Source organism: Falco punctatus (genome assembly GCF_963210335.1).
Source record: "Falco punctatus genome assembly, chromosome: 7".
Classification (NCBI taxonomy): Eukaryota; Metazoa; Chordata; class Aves; order Falconiformes; family Falconidae; genus Falco; species Falco punctatus.
The window spans coordinates 50,407,703-50,425,587 of record NC_137587.1 but is presented as its reverse complement, the minus strand read 5'-3'; the positions used below and the strand labels follow the sequence as shown (position 1 = coordinate 50,425,587).

The following is a 17,885-nucleotide window of genomic DNA, read 5'->3' as shown; positions in this document are numbered from 1 at the left end:
AATTCGCCGCTGAATGCCAAGATTTCTCCAGCCTTTCTGCCTCAGATGACAGCCAGGAATCAGGCTGTTTTAATGGATAGGTGAAGTAGAGACCACAGGGCCGTCAGCTCAAATGACAGCCCATTAAAGCAGTCAATACTAAATTGTCCTGCAGGATTCAATGACTGAAGTAATTCCACAATAAGGAGCATGCCTACAGATGTCAAAGGGAAGGAGATTAACGAGCTCACTGTGCTCTGAGCTGAATACTTCAGGCTGAGATCACTGCTCACATGAAGAAAAAAACAGCCCAAAGAAAAAATTAAAAAAGAGATTAAATAGCGTAGAAAAGAGGGATTCCTGAAAATAGAAAGACAACAGCCTCAAAAAAACAGCAGGGTCACATCTCTCAAAGAGTCTCACAATGAAAAACAACACCTCAGAATCAGCCAGATGGCTGAGAGAAAGTAATTGTAAAAGGATCCGTAACGATCGCTCACATCATGTACGCGATGTGTAGAGGAGGTATAGCAGGTGTGCATCTGGGAGTACTGCTGAGGCCGAAGTATCTGACTTGAGTGCTTGATAGACCTGTTTGTGCTGTGAATATACAGACAGACAGACGAGGGGAACGATTCTCTTGTTTCAAATTGTCAGTTTACTGATAAGCCAAAGTAAGTTTCACTGGGGCTGAAACACATGCAAAAGGCCTGCTCTCTTCCTAAAGGCACATTAAAAATTAGTGTCTTTGTTGAATGTTTAATATTAGAGAATGCTAATCATCAGAATGGATGAGAAAAGATGTTAGAAAAAAATACCTTTTCTATTTCTAAAATACTATATTGCTTTCTTTAGAAAAAACCTCATCAGAACCATGTGTCATGGTAACAGTTGTAAACTGACATCTTAGAGGCAGCATTGGGTAACGAACAGGGAATACACAGATGCAAATATCCCTATCAGCAGTGAATATCAAACCCAGGACTTTCTGCATGAGAAATGCTAGGCGTGATCTCCTGGACTGAATAAACATATTGCAGTTGCATAAGATGAACTGTCTATTTGGCATGTCAGAGATCTTGAAAACACAAATGAATTAACAATGAATTAAATGGACCTAAGCATACTTCTTAAATAACTCTTTGCCAAATGGATCTCTAAAACCTAAATGAAAAATAAAATCTTTCCTCATATTGATTTCTTTCCTTTAACTTTCTCATATTATGTGTCTTCAGGCAGTATATCTGTGGCTTACACAATGGAAAGTATTAGCTTACCTTCAGAGATACTTTTCACATCCTTTCTGTAATTTCATTACCTCTACTCCAAAGAGCACAGATTAGGGTTCCATCATATTTAAAGGAAAAGCCATGGGGGAAGGGAGTAAAGGGGGAAATTATACTGTTCCTTCCCAGGTTGTTTTCCCTTAAGCACTAATTGTTTAAAAAATGTATCTTTTTAAAACTAGAAACTTGCACTTGTCTTGTTATAAAGCTTTTACTGCCCTGTCACAACAAAAAGGAGAGGGGAGATAGAAACCATGAAGAATTGTTACAACTAAAACTCTTCTGTTTTGCAGATTGATGTAGTGGTTTGAGAGAATCCTCCTAAATGTGCCATCCATCTTTTTAACAATCACTTCTTCTACTCAGATGACTGTGTTTCTGTAGAGTTTTTGAGTGTCACATAGCATCTATTCCAACATACAGACCTAGAACACCACAGAATAAACCATAACCATTAGTTTTCTAAGAAACTATTCTGAAGTTTATTCCTAAGAACGCAGCTAAATCTTACCAAGCCACTTGTTCTTTTCCCTTGCCCTGTAGTTCCCCTCACAGGCTCTAGGAAAGCCCTGCACTGACCTTCTGCCCTCTCCATTCTGGAGATGAATGGATTTAAAGCACTGCACCCTATTTTCACAAGCAGACTGCATTGTGGAAATAGGAGGTTGCAAGTAAAGGTGTAAGACAGGCCAAGATAACTAAGCCAGAGATGCTGGACAGTCATTACAAAATGCTTCTCAGTTTTATATCCACAGAAACACGATGAGCAGTTTCTCTGTTGTACTCGAACCCAAGTCCCCACTGACGATAGGGAGGATATTTACACGCACAAAGCAGCCTGCTTTGCAGACTACTGAAAGCCAGAATTCCTTTCAATGCTTTAATCAGGACTTGTTCAGAACTGATCAGAAGCAAATCTTTCTCAAATTTTCAGGAATTATTCCTAAAAAATCAGAAATTAACTCTTACCAGCCAAACTTTAATATATAAATGGCTAAACTGTTCATTACCACACCTCCACAGGAGAGACTGGTGCTTTGGAAGGGAAGCATAAAGTGTCCCTGGAGCAGAGAAAAGCACATTTCTTTGTTGGCTTTAGGTTTATTTTTTGGCCTTTCTTCTTAAAATCGATTTTTTTTTTTCATGTGTAGATATTGTATTCACATCATTAAAATTCTCTGCAGTGCCTACAGGGTACTGATTAAGAAAACCCTGCACAAACCCAGGTGAAGATACAGCTTAAAAAAAAAAAATAATCACATCATTCTGTCAGAATGCAGAAACGTTAAGACAGTCCAGCAGTAAGCTTAGCTCTCTACTGAAGGCTGCACTACGGTCACAACAGCCAAATAACAGATGATTCCAGTTGCATATGGAATTGCTTAAGTATTACAGAACATAACAGTGTATCATGGGAACATATGGTATTTTAACAAAAACTGGTTCACTAATGATAGCAGGAAACTGCAGATGATACGGGTAAAGCCCATCAAGCAGGTACAGTGCTGGAGGTCATGGAGGGAAAATGGCCCTCGCCTACTGCACTTGCAGGGCACATGGTTGAGACACACAGTTAAAAAGGGGCTCCAGAGCAGCAAGAAGAGAGGTCTGAAAGGGGTAACATATCCACCCAGTCCTAAGGAGGAACACCAGGATGCAGAGACAAGGAAGCTGGGACGAGCTGCAGGTGAAGCGTGGCTAGAGCAAGGGGGGTGGGAGCAGCATCAGCCTGCCCGCTCGGTGCCACTGCCCGCTGCACGGAGAACTCTGGAGACTCACTGAAGCTGCTTCTAAAATTCCATCCTGTTACCACTGCAGGATGTGTTTTCATTCTATTTTGAAGCGACTCAACATGCATTCCTGTATAAACTTACGAAAAATGGGGTGCAGGCATCGGTTCCGAACATACGACAGAGCCCCAGTGCCCCACGTGCCCTCCCTCTCCCTGGAGCAACTCCCAGGCCTGCGGCCGTCCTGTCCCGGTGGCGTGTGGAGCCATGAGCTGCCCCACTCGCTGCCGCAGCTGGTGACCAGGCCTGCGAGCGTCAACCCAGTCACCGCACCAGCCAGAAGAAGAAAGCCGCCAGCTCCAAAGGGAGTGGAATGAAATGCGTTCCCCTCCAGGAAGGCCTTTGGCAACCAGCTCCTGCCAGGGGGCCGCTCTGCACCACCATGACCAGAGACCGGCCACACGCTGCTCTGAGAGCCCTGACAGCCAGGGACGTGTGTGTCACAGAGAGGGTGGCCGCCTGCCGCCTCTACAGACCGTACACCAGCTCTGCCACCAGGCGACATCCCCACATCCAGCTCTCTGAAAACGACAGGGATAACAGGAGCAAAATCAGTTTTGTTTTGAAATGAAATCACTTTTGCTTTCTACGTGGCTTCATACCAAACAGCTCATACCACTGCCACAATTTCACAGTATTAATTGCTGCACTCACAGGCACCCACATGCTCTGAATTTCCAAGGCTGTTGCCCGTGTAACCAAGTTTGTCAAAATTAGAGAGCAGAGACTGGAGTGGAACAGATGGAGCAAAGCAACTCTGTTACTTTGCTGTAACGGTAGACCTAATCAACTGAAAGTATCTACCCCGTCTTTATTTATTTACTTCTTGTCCTGACTTTCAACTTTTAAGAACCCTGAGTCAGTGAATAATTCATTACCAATTAAAGTGAGTGCGCGTCCGTGGCGGAGGCACCCGGCCCCTCGGCCAGACTAGCAGTGCTTTGGTACAGGCTGCAGAGGGGGCGCAGGCCCGAGGGGCAGTGGGCCCAGGAGTGCCCAGGGGAGCCCCCAGGCCGCAGGGGGACATGGCGGCCATCGGCGCATACGAGCCCGGGGCACCCATCGTGCCATCAACAAACCAACAGCCAGCAGCTTTTCCAAAACTCATGTATCGAGGCACAAAGAGATGGGTGCAGGGAGTCCCACGCACACCTTCCCATCACGCCATCTGACCAGCCACAAACTGCTCCACCCACAGACAGAGCAGCCTGAGCGCCTTCTGCCAGCAACCCCTGCACGGCGGCCACCTCCCCTGCAGCCAGGACACCTCTCACGGTTGCTCCTCAAGGCAGAGACACCTTCTACCAGTGACAGGTCTTTGGACCAGCCCAGCTTGAGTTGTCCCCAGACTGCAACTGGAGTATGTGCAGGTGACCCTCCCCTGGCACTGGGACACTGCTTACCATTGGAGATTCCTCACCCGAGACGCATTCCTTACCCAAGGCGGAGAGACTTCTTATTCACAACGGATCCTCAGAAAGCAACCGAGAGCATGCTGAATTAATACTGCTGAAACTTTACTTAATATTATTACAAACTTTGCATATATAAACCTTTAGACATAAACCGTTGACCAAACCTGGGACGAAGGCTGATACAGCCACAGCCAGACCCTCCCTAGGAGCTCAGAAAGAAAGGAGGCCGTTCCGAACCTCGTGACTCAACGGGAGGGTCTTCCTCACTGTTTGTGTTCCAGGTCTCTGCATAGATCATTCTAGCTCGACTCTAACTCAAATCTCCTTTGTGTGCTTCCTCCATGTAGTAAGTAACAGGGTGAACCCTGCCATCAAGCTTTGTTAAGCTGCACTTTTACAACGTCACATTAAAACCACTTTCGCTAAATCCTTTGACTGTGATTCTTTAAGTGATCTAAATCACTCATCCGTCACAAACTGGCACAGTCAGCAGGATCCTAGATCAGGATCCACGACAAATTGGCACAGTTGGCAGGATGGCAAGTAATATCACTGATTACTTACGGAAGCATGAAATAAGTCCAGAATTCTCAGAAGAACAGGCTCATGATAACTGGTATGACTGGGAAGCTATGGACAAACAGCCAAAGGTCGCCAGGCTTTTATAAAGGATCACAGACCCCATGCCAAACTGGCCCTGACGGACCCAGGAGACCTTTGCTGTTCAGCTGAACTGCATCATAAAAGTCAGAACAAAGATACTCTGAGTGGAAAAAGGGACTTTTGTCTTTAGTCCAAGCAGTTAAACAAGTTGAGGCACTAAGGGATCACCACAGAAAAATCCCACCAAGGCTTGTCTTGTTTTCCTTTTCCAGGAATGACACCGAGGAATGACAGCAGCCCATACTCCCTGGAGATTAGGTTAACCATCGAAGGAATGCTTATCCTCCTGGCAGGAGCAATCACCGCCAGCAGGAACCCAGTCCAGTTCACATAGCAACAGGCTCGACCTACAGGGCAGAGACCCTCACTCCTTTTATTTATGCTAATCAATATGGCAGCTATAGTATGTTCCACACCACACGTATCTCAGTTGTGGCTGCAATCTGCTGGAACAGCAGTTATAAGGGAAAGCGATGAGGGCATCTTGCCCCCTGAGATTCAGAAGGTAACCTGGGATTACACAACTAAATTTGAAAGGGAATGGCAGCCCTGGTGGCATCTAGTTCACTCCACTGATGACCCCACGGACAGTAAAGCCACAGCTTTTGTTCCGACAATACGCAATGCTTCGGTACCTACCACATATGCAGGCACTGCCTGGGATTCAGCCACCCGGGACTGCACTCCATCTGTTCGGACACACAATATGGGCCCAACAAAACACGAACAAATGGCAAACTATTGATGCTAACGCATGCGTTATACGGGAACAACCAGGAGGTATTTGTGAAAGTAATACCACTAAGGCCTAAGACATTTGTCTTGACACCGAACAAAACGTTTGTCATTTTGAAATAGGTCCTGATGAAACCCCTGAAACTCACCTGTATATGTTGCATATGGGTGTGTTTGCATGAGAACCCTTTGTGAGTCAATTTTTACAGATAACACCATTGTAGAAACGTAATCACTCAAATACCCGTGTTCATAATTTTACCTGTCACAACACACCAATTGCTACAATTTAACTACATATCGTATCAAGATTTACTGCCTACCTCCATTGGGATGAACCTTACATGGGTAAGAAAACTGTTGCAACATGATGACCTGCATCAACTGCTAAAATGAATTTGCAACAATGGCTAAAGACCCCTGACCACCGTCCCATCATGAAGCAGAGATACACCATGTCCTGGAAAGAGTGAAAAAGGATGGAGAACATCACTGGGGAGATACGTTACCCGGATGGTCACCAACAGCAACAGGAATTTTGAATCTAATGCTTCATCCAATTGTGATTTTATTAGCTCTAACAATATTACACTTATTACTTATAATAGTTTTATACGTAAAGGTTTGGGACACAACAAAGAAAAGACTCCTTGTTCATCACAAGGAACACCCCAATAATGTAATTAATAGTAATATTTTATACTAAAAGCTATTTGCTTACTGTAGATCTGCAAGTGACACCATCAAATCTTTTTTTTTGCTTTGAAACACAAAAATCCTGGCTCAAAACATTAACGTGTGAGGTAAAGGTCTTTCTTTATAATAGCAGAATCTAATTTAGAAAAGTGCATTATTGATTCTGTCCATTTGTCAGAATCTGCAGTGATATTGACCTCAACATTGCCAGTAACTAGAAATGTAATGTGTATATGAAAAAAGCCAGGTGCATTGAAATTATCACTAATTTTATTAGAATTCAATAGACTCTATTTTAAGATTTAAATGTTGGCTTTGTCTTCACCTTGATGAAAATTTACTGAAGGAAAAAAGCACCAGAATTATGTATTTAGCAGCCTGGTCAAACTGCAAAGGTTAAAAGGTTTTTTTTGGTATGAGCTAGAGTTACTACCTAGATTGCTTGGAAAATGAACTCTAGGGGAAACACTCTCTCCCCCTCCCCACCATCTGCACGGGTAATCACAAAATGCTCCATGACCAAGACTGACCCTCGTTTATAACTGAGATCCTGGGTGGCATTTTAACATCTCCTAGTGTCAATGTTTTAAAAGAGTTATGGAGTAAGATCTAGCCTCCTCTAACTGGTATTTCACTGGAAACGAACTCACTAGTTATTGAAAGCACTTCCCCTGTGAACTGCTAGAATTCCTGAAATAAAGTGAGTGGTTTGACAGCAGTATTTCTAAGGATCTTCCACAGCCTTGTGAGACCTGGGAGAAGATAGATGACAATCAACTTTACTTACGGAAGTCTATTATCATTACCACCTAACTTTGCTAAGGTAATGAGATGTGCTCCTGTATCTCAAAATCTAATCATGGTCCAGTATAAAAATTCTGGTTTATATCTCAGCTTAAGCACCAGGCTGCCTTGTAAATACAGTAGTAGCCTCCCATCTCTAAAGTTTTCGTACAATAAGCTGTTCCTTAACGTGCCCCCGAGTGTTCAACCCTGTATCACTGAAGCCAAAAAGAACCTGTGTGATTATCACTTCGTGCTTTCTTTTCTGAACTTTGCCTTGATTTTTCACAAAGCAGCTATCGGCCATCTGGCAGTTAAACTCCACAGAGCCACATAACTGAGCCTGAGAATTTCTGACTGCACTATCAAGATTCTAGAGATGACAACATAAAACTTAGGGAACACCAATGGTCCACACCAGAAGTGCCAGCCAGTACAAGCACCTAAGATGCTGCAGTGATGAATGAGTTGCAGACATGTTAGAGAGAAATAAAGCTACTTACAGTAATGGATGAATGAATCAAAACCCCTGGAGGATGATACATTTTATCACCAAGATAAGAATTCCGTATTTATGCACAAGCAAAAATAGCAGTTGAAAACAGAATACTTAAAGATGCTCCCACGTACTTAGGCTTTGTGAAGCCCATGCTGTTTCATCCTGCTAGCTACTAAGAAAGCTAATTGGTTTATTTTATTATTTTATATTCATGTATGTAAGACCGTTAGCAATTTTTAGTGTATAGTTGTCCATACAACACTAATGTGCATTTTTATTTACAGCTGTCCAACCGACATGACAGCACTTCAGTAAGCCAGGCAAATATTCCTATTTCAAGATCAAGAATGTTCTTGCTTTCAGACTAGCTGCTCAGCTTCACATGACCGGTTCCAGGTAACTTCTAAGAGTAGGTCCTTTGAGTAAATCACCTCAGACAAATCTTACTGGGGCATTAAGAATAAATCCAACAGATCTAGGGATTGCTACTAAGGGACACACACACCCTGCCCCCCAACTATAATATGGGAACTGTCATAATCATCAGTCTATCCAGCCCACCAGCCTAACGCTAACTGGAACCAGCAGCAGATAAGGCAAACATAAAAAAAAAAAAAAAAAAGGGTGATACGGCCATCCTTCCTATAGTATATTCTGAGATCAATGCAATGAGCATTTTGGGGACTTTAAGTTAGATATTACATCCAGTTCATAAAAACGAATAGCAATCTGTGGAATTCTGCTCTATAAAAGTACTTAAATAATTTTTGAAGGCTAATGCTGTCTTTGCCAAAATGTCTTGTGGCAACAAGTTCCTCAATACATTCACATGTTATGTCAGCTGTCTGTAATGCCATGCAATACTTCCTTGTCCTTGTGAAAAGTAGTGCATAATTGTTCTCTATTCACCTGTTGGTATCATTCATCCCATCCCACAATCTCATGGGCAGGACAAAGATGACCTAGAGCAAGTGTTCCAAGTCCCAACTTCTTGCTCTGGTGAGTAATTTAACACTATACTGCAGAATTCAGCCTAAGGGCCTGATTAGGGCTGCTCATGCCAACAACTTCTCGCAGGCTACTGACTTTGATGCCTAATTATGACTTAAATCTAATTTTAGATAAATTTGATTTGAAATCTTTGTTTCTATCTCCAAACTGGACTCAATTTAAGGTAACTAAAATGCAAGGCATTTTTGCAAAGTATTATTTTTGCTGTTGCCTAATTTCCTTATTTGTATAATAATAAAAGCGATACAAACATTTGTTTTCTACAAAACTTACATGAAATATTTATAATATACCTGAATGGTTAACCTATAGTAAGATATTTTAAGCAATTGGTGAACTGGAAAAAAAAAAACAACTTTTCAGCAAGATCTTTATTTTAAAGTTCCATTAACACTTCCCCAGATGTACTTTTTTCATTATTAAGTATACGGGCACATAATTTAGGCTCTTTTATAAACACATAATGTTGTTGAAAAATGTTTTCTTCAATGCTGCTGATACTAGAAGTTCACATATAAACACACCCTGAATTCCACCACTGTCGTAGCCTGTTCCTACATCACACTGCGTAACACACCGGGCAAAGATGAGAAGAATGGTTTTGTTACACTACAGTACCTGCATGATTTATTAAACGTCATTCATTTTATTTGAGGTGAGGTAGGAAGGTCAACTTTGCAAGCTGTGGAGCAGGGAATTACACTTACACCCATGGCACTCAAGGACATATGCTGGGCATGGCTGATGTGAAGCTAACCTGGAGCTGGATTCTAATTAGGGGTGGGTTATGCAGCTTCAGGAGTTTGAAGGGCGAGTAGCTTTCACCAGCTGATGAAAGAACCATTTTGAAAGCTCTATTAAAAACTCATCGCACACCACAGGTTTCCATTCTGTCACTATTTCGAGCCACAATGAGGTATATATTAATTTTATTCCTATACTATGGAATATTGGTAAGGAAGGTCATTAGCAAAACAGCCCTGCCAAAATCCTTAACTATTGATAAGTCAAATAACTCAATGTAGATGTGCTACATTGATGACAGTGCCATTTATGGCTTTTAGGATAGAATGAATGCTGTCTATAATTTTCCTGGCATTATTTATAAAATTTTAAAATTTACAATGTCTTTACTTTTTATGTGTAACTTTGGAATTAAAGCTAGCCACACCATCATCTACTTTATTACAAGGCCAACCCATCATTAGAAAGAGTATAAACATATACTAGGATTTTGCTGAGTAATTCCTTGCTTAGTGTGGAAAAGAATCCTAAATTATTTCTCAGTTCTTCAGAAACCCGAATTTCTAAGCTGTACATAGGTATCTGGTAAACCAGAGTCATAAGTGAAGGATGAAAATTTTTCAATGGCCGTCTATTAAATTAAATGCTCATATGTGTTTAATCTCTAATGTTTCCATTTATGTGAAATGCTGGTCAAACACTTTTTAATGAACATACTTTAGAGTGAAATATGCTCCTCGTTCAATAAATGGTATTGTCGCAGAACTAAACACGCAGTAAGTGTGGTAATAAAGGAACAAGCTCTGTGAACTTCAACCTGAAGACTAATTAAAATGTCTTTCACTATGTTGACTTAACCTCCTTCAAACCGAATTTCTAAAGCATTGCTTACGCTTGTACGCTTTTCCCCCAAATAATCAATGTCTTACAACATTAAGGAAGAATTTCTAAATCTTTCAAGTGAAGTGGAAGGCCACCAATTAAAAGGTTTTTATGGCATTGCTCTTAATACTTCATGCACAGTGAACAAATAGTTGTTTCTACATGATAGTAATTTGAAGATGTCAACTAATTTGCAGACATGATAAAAATAGACCACGGGACCAACGACAACATAACTGAATTAACTGTTTGAAAACTAAATGCTAAAAATCCTGTTAAAACCATATTCACTTGTTGAACTGGTAATAAAAACAAATAACATCTCAATTATTTTTGTACTGGTTGCTTTATGCTACTGCTTCTCTCATTTCTAGTTACATGGACTGTCTCTCCACTTCCTGTCACACAATGACTCCATGAGACATTGAAGCTCCTGGTAATTAAGAAACCCAGTATTTACGTGCTCTTGCAGCTGAGAAAAAAGGGGGAAACTTACTTTTGATCAGCAACGTTCTGCACACCTCAGGCAAATTTTCTATCCACACACTGAGACAAGAATTTCTGATTTCTAACCGGCCCTTCACACAGAGATCCCACCGGCTTCTAAGGGATCAATGTATACCAAGTGGAAAGATTGCTGAATGTAAGTTTTGTTCCTGCTCATTTCCTTTCACACATATCTCAGCTGTCTCTGCAAGACAGGCACCCACCCCACCTAAACACTTTCCAGTTTCTGGGGCTGGTTTTGCCCTTGACCAGGAACAGGAACGGGAAGACCTCAGCATGGCACATTGCTTCAAGATATCAAAATCACTTGGCAAAACCTCTGGCAGTTGAGCTACACAATTTAAGATACAGTTTGTAAGCAGTCAGAATTGATACCTTTAGCTCAGGCATGTTTATTATAAGCTGCATAGGTAGTTTAACATCTGGGTCCTTTGTATAGTCCATGGGCACAACGTTTGGTGCCATTTCATGGTATCGGCCATGCAACCTGTAAACAAGCAGAAAAAAACAGCCAATAACCAATTTTAAACAACCAATTCCATTCATACAGCAATCAGACACAAACTTGTCTTGCAGCTCTAATTCTTAGTATTTTTAGCACACAGGTCCAAGCCCACCAAATCCCCATATTTTTAGAGGAAAAAAGAAAAGGAAAAAAAAAAAAAAGGCTTTGATGCAGTACCCAGCATAACTGCTGCTAACACCCACGCGTAACTCGAGGCACATAACTCAGTAGCGTTTCAGGCTGCCTGTAGTAACATTTCAGCACCATACGCAGGCCTGGACCAAGGCACTAACACTGTGAGCACAGCCCAGGATCACATCCCAGGGGAGACTATTGGGCGATCTGCACCACGCCGGAAAGTTGTCATTGAACAACAGCTCAGAGAATTTAAAAGCCAAATATGCAACTATGATGCTACAGGCAACGATATCCTTGGGTGACACCACTTCTGAATTTAAAAAGCCCTTTTCCTCTCCGTGACTCACTAGCATTGGGATTTAGCCTTACAATCCTAGCGCTGGCCAACACCAGCGCACAGACCATGTCCACTCCATTCCAGTTCACGCAGCTTTGTTTCATTCTTGGCGCAGCTTATTCATCAAACCAGGGTATTTTAAAGGCAATGCACAAGTGTTTCCCCGAGAGATGCAAACGTTCATAAACTGAGTTTGACCCTCTAAGGCTCGCTTACCATGCGGACAATATCACGTCACAGTTTTGTAAGGGAGCTGGGAAAGGAAGAGTCAAAGCCCGTGACAAACATCAATGTTTCTAGAAGTTTAGAAGCTGAGTACCAGTAAATTGTAAAAACTGTCTGAGTCTCCTGCACAACCTGGGCAAAGACTGCATAAATGTTTCTGCCATGTTACCTCCAATCATTAATTGAATTAACACGTGCTAATCCCACCCTTTGTTTGCTGTCTCCCGATATTCTAGTGAATGAGCACAAAAGCAGAGCCCGAAAGCCAAGAGAAAACAGCCGGATGTAAAGAAAACATAAAATTCAGCAGGGTGTAACTCTTCAAACTATCTCAGCGCATTTATTCTCACCAGGGTGGCTCACTCAAATTAGGAGTGGAAGCGTTTCAAGTAAAACGGGTATTCAATCCAAACTCACCAAAGGATCTCAAATTTTGAGCTCTTAAACCACAGACAGACATTCCCTGGTACGTAAAACATTACCTGCTTAGAATTAATTCATATACTGGGGAGATTTAATTCTGCTGATTTTCTAATTGTACTGGTTGTAGTGATTATGTCGTTCTAGCGGACAAGTATCCAGAATCCCAAGACTCTGTCAAATAATAGCACAAAAAGGCTGGAGAGGGAACACCTGTATCCCAGTGCTCAAAGATCAGTCAGAGATCAATGGATCCAGCATGAACGTGGGACCCGCCAGCCCTCTGCATGTGTTAAAGGAATAGGAAGGAAGTGTAGGTAGCTGCTGTCCACAGAAAACTTAGAAATATGTCATGTACAAAATGTAACTTTTATCATACGTGAAAATTTTGTTTCACGCCTAATCCTTCATCTGCATAGGGCAGAACATGGTCATTTTACCACATCTTAGGTACTAACACAAAGCAGTCTGGTGTCTCATTAGGTCACATGTACTATTTACATATATTGAAAAGCTGTACGTATTTTTTGGTGACGTTTTCATTTTAACAAAACAGTCCTGCCTGCTCAGTAGGCACACTAACGATTACAAGGAGAGGTTAAGAGGTTTTAAACAGTGGAACAGGAACCACGCAGCAATGCAGCCTCCCCAGCCCCTCCGCCTTGCCAGCTGCAGCTTCAGCCCCAGCAGCCCCACAGCTATTCCAAGTTCATGTGGGGAAGGAATTTCAAAAACCAGGAGAAAATAATCTACAGGCACCTCTCCTCAGCATCTCTTCGGCCATCATTATGATGTGTCACAAAGAACACATGAAATGGAACACAGACACATGTTTTGTCTGGATCTTAGGAAACTAATGTCTTTACACCCTGCAGCAGTATTGTTGTGCCATACAGGAAATTAAATATCCACTGACTGAAGCATATTTCGGCTGCTTACCACAGCTCACCCTGACATCTCATAAATGCTCTGTCATTTAAGATGGAACAGCCATTTCCCACTCCAGTAACTGATTTCTGTCATAAACAGCAGCTACAAAGATGCCCCTAAACGCAACAGAAAAAAAAAAGCTTAAAAGCACTTAAAGGAAAGCAAACCTTTGCAACCAAATATCCATCTAAGGATTTATTTTTTTTTTTAAAGCTAGATACTGAAATGGTATTCTAGTCTTCATCAAAATAAAGCAATGCACCCTTGGAACAGCTTGACCATTGTGAGCAACATTTCAAAACACACTGGCTGGCGCTGCCTGCTTATTTTAACGGCCAGGATTGTCTTCCCTGCTTTCTCCAGTATTAGACTCTTCTGTCTTTGCTCTGTCTCCTCCAACAGGACTATGAATACAGATGCCGAGTTGGGCATCTTAAAGTTCTCCACAATATCTCTCAGAAGACACAGAAGGGGTTGGAATAAAGTGATCAGTATTTCATGGTTTACTAAGCTTGTTAAGTTAACCTAAAGCCAAGGTATGGAATTTCTCTTAGTCTTCAATAAAGAACTCCTAACAAACCCTCCTTTTTAAAAAATGAAAAAAAAAACCCAAAACAAAAGCTGGGTCAATTTCTACTGGGAACAAACAAGTGACAGCAGTCTAAAAATGTTGTGGGAAAGTATCTCTTAGTGAAATACAGGCATATCACAAGAATAAATAAACACCTGTTAGTAACAAAAGAAAGACCCACAACAGTGTGAATTTTAAACCACTTTAGTACTGGGAATAACACAGTGCTACCATAGAGACTGAGTACTAAGATGACAAAAAGTACTTACTACAGGTACATCAAAAAGCAGTTCATTGTCACCACCGACTCCCGGTGATCTGATACTCAGCGCTCTTTTGAAAGAAGTACTACAGCTCCGTATGATGCTCACCACCATCAAGTAAAGTAAGAAATTTTGAAATAGTATCTACAGAGATAGCGATATTGGTCTAACACAAGAAACAGCCTTGGAAGGCCCAGGACAGGTTCAATGCTGTATCCCAGCTGCCCTTTGCTATGAAGCAACAATCTTATCTCAGTGATGGAGGCTTAGAGGCAGAGAGACCCAAGAGCGGGCACAGCCACAGCTCTTCCAGCCGCCCATGGGCATCCTTTTCCCCAGGACAGGGGTTAGTCTCCTTACAACACAATATATCCGCACAGACTAAACCCATCTTTTCTTCCTGACAGAATTCACCATCTTGTCCACAGAAACCCAAATGACCTATTTATACTGAAGTTAACCCAAACTCTCTAGTAGCAGAAAGAAAAAAAAATCTTTCACCTGGAAGTTTGGACTTTTTCAGCTGGAATGTGTTGTGCTGTTGATCGCAGAGCAGTCTGAGTTTGTATTCCACCTTAGAACCACCCTTCTTGTCCCACAGGTATCAACTACTTTGTGTCTTCTAGTATAAGGCCAACAAAAGCACTCTTATTTTATCGTGGACAGGGCACCTACCGTGTGCCCACCTGATAGCACCGCGGTACATACAGTTTCCCCAAGACTGATGCATTCTCTCTGCTTGTGCTTTTCCTACTACTTCAAGCATTGAGGGCTTGCAGTTCCTTCAAGAAAACAAATACCACCCTATTACACCTCCATACCATGGAATTGTGCTAATTTCAGAGAGCATCTCTAAGAAAATATTCAAAGTATCTCTCAGAAGGGACCAGGTTTTAGCTAAAAACATTGCCAAAGGACACAGAATAAAAAGACATTCCTTTAGTTTGCTGCCAGAGATCATAATGGAACTGATTCCTCTTTCCTTTCTGCAAGGAGTTACAGCCAAGGGCACCGAGCTGAACACCACGTCTGCTGACAGAGCTCCATTTTTAGAACCGGAAAGGGAAATGCATGCCCAGGGATGGGAAGTGGGGGAAAACAACCACAGCAAGGGAACAGGTCCCACTGCCAAACATCTTTATACCATAACATATATATGTCCCTACCTGTGCATGTTAATACATGCAGCGTCTTTTATTCAGAAACATCCACGATGCAGAAAATACTTATTTTTACAGATATCCGTGAAGATAATGTGTTCCCAGCCCGTCCGTTGAAAGTTAAGCCTTTCTTCCACCTCTGCAGAAGAGCAGGAAGGAGCGGCCAGGCACAGCGCTCCCGCACGCGGCCCTGCGTACAGCAGGACCTGCCAGAATTTGCTGGAAGGTGGAGGATGGACACAGTAATCAGCAGTGGACCTGAGGACAGCTCTGGCAGCCTGCTCTCCTCCCGCTAACTCTTCCGCTAATTCACCAAATCTCTCCAAGATCTGTAGGCGTCAGAGCTTTCCACCTGAGTGGATTTCACACTAAAGCATCCAAACGAGCCTGTAGGAAGTGGCTGTGATCCAGCTCCCACAAACAAGATTACAGCCATAAAACAATCCTCCACCTGCTTTTATCTGCAAGGATCCTGCAACTCTATTTGTGATAGCCTTATTACATGGCACCATTAGCTAATTTCACAATGAAAAAGGCTGTAAGATTTCTTCAGCTCTGGTTCCAAACCCAACACAGTACGTTGCACAAGCTCCAGTATTCTTTATAATACAACTAACAGAAAATTCAACTAACCAACCACCAACAAAAAATATTAACTCCTTTCCCCGCTGAAATTTTTTGATGCTGGAAAGTCCTTCAGGGACACCATGCACTTTTTTATGACAAACTGGATTGCCAGTCTCCCAAATGACCAGATTTTGTAGAAAACATGTTGAAAAAATAGCAGAGCTCCTTCAGCCTCTTACGGGATCGTGAGAAAGCCCTGTATCACAGTGAAACACAGTCCCTTGGGCACAAGTTTCAGCAACACTTCTGTTTACTTGAGTAACCTACATTACACTGGGCAAGTACTTATTTTTTGGCAAGGAAACTGATTTCTGATCGATTTTTCTATAACACAACACAAAAATCAGTAGGTGTAAGGGTTATTTACACCTGTAACCCTCCTGCCTTTATGCAATACATCACTACATCAACTGCTCATACTACTGCCGCACTCGGACCAAGCACTAAAACCCACACTGAGTCAGAGTCAGCGATCACCTCCCAAACGCTGCTCTGACTGGCACTGTATGGATCACTGCCCGTTCTGACGCATCTCAATAACATTAATTACTAACCATAAATAGAAAATAAACAAAGCTCAGTGGTAAAAGCTCTAATATTTCTCCTGTTCTTACAGAAGCAGAAGGCACTTCAGGTGACCTGGCCACATCAGGAGCAGCTGTGATCTAGCCAGGAAAGGCTCTCTATCCTTTCATTCAGCACAGCCCTCAACAAGAAGCATATCTGAAAATAACCTAAAAGCTGCTTTAGCTATCTGCCCTTGTCACAGAAACATTTATGTCCTTTCAGGGGAGCAATGCAAGGTTTTGCAGTGCTGTCTGAACATGTACGGCTTCGGAAAGGCAGCCATCACCTACACAGACCATCATGTACCACCAGAAGCCAGGACTGGCACCCAGCTTCACTGTCTTTGCAGGAGAGACTACAGACCCTGCAGGCACATTTACTTCAAAAAATTCTTCCGGATGCATGCAGAAGCATTTTCACATTCCTGGATGTGCTCTTTGTTGCCAAGATGCCTTGTTTACTCTGCATGGAAGAACGAGAAGAAAAGCTGGCAGTGTTTACTCCCGCAGAAGCTGGCAGTGTTTACTCCCGCAGATGACAGTGGGAGGGAATGTAGTGACAAATTTAAAGAACAATTTAATTTACTGATGATGCCTTCTCCCCACAGATTTTGGTATATGATTACGGTTAACATACTATATCCAAGGAGTGAGGCTGTGACTCTACCACTTTACTCCAGTCTAAACCTAAACTGTGATCTGCACTTGCAGAAATTTCAAGCTCAGTCACCCACTCCCCTCCCTTGCACAAGCACTAACACTTGAGAAACTGCAGTGAGGTTCAGGGAACTGATGTGTTTTAAAATACACAAGGTTTTCACAGTCAGCTCCTTGAGGTAACTGATGCAGTTACACCAGCAATACTGCCTGGGCACGTAAATGGGGGTAGACTTTTTCTGTTGAATTAATTAAGGGCAGAACAAGACTTACCCCTGTAAGCAGCAGAAATTTTTAAATCAACCCAGCTGCCCATCAACCAGTGAAAACCAAAAAAAGCTGTGTTCAGAAAAAAACCGCAAACAACACAGTATTGCCTCCACAGCCTACTTTTTGTTGATGCTAACTTTCATTCTACCACTTGTGACCATTTTATATGGTAAAAAAGGTGGGTCAGCATCTGTGCCCAGTTCTCAAGGGTGCAGCATCCTGGAGT

At 42.3% G+C, this 17,885-nt stretch overlaps 1 protein-coding gene across 1 annotated transcript in view; it reads right to left on the bottom strand.

The window, feature by feature from the left end:
• ACSBG1 (acyl-CoA synthetase bubblegum family member 1) overlaps positions 1-17,885 on the bottom strand; it is a 110,858-nt gene that overhangs the window by 11,256 nt on the left and 81,717 nt on the right. The window contains exon 18 of the mRNA XM_080396355.1: positions 11,366-11,477. Coding sequence (XP_080252481.1) covers positions 11,366-11,477 — 112 coding nt within the window. The remainder of the gene's footprint in view (positions 1-11,365; positions 11,478-17,885) is intronic.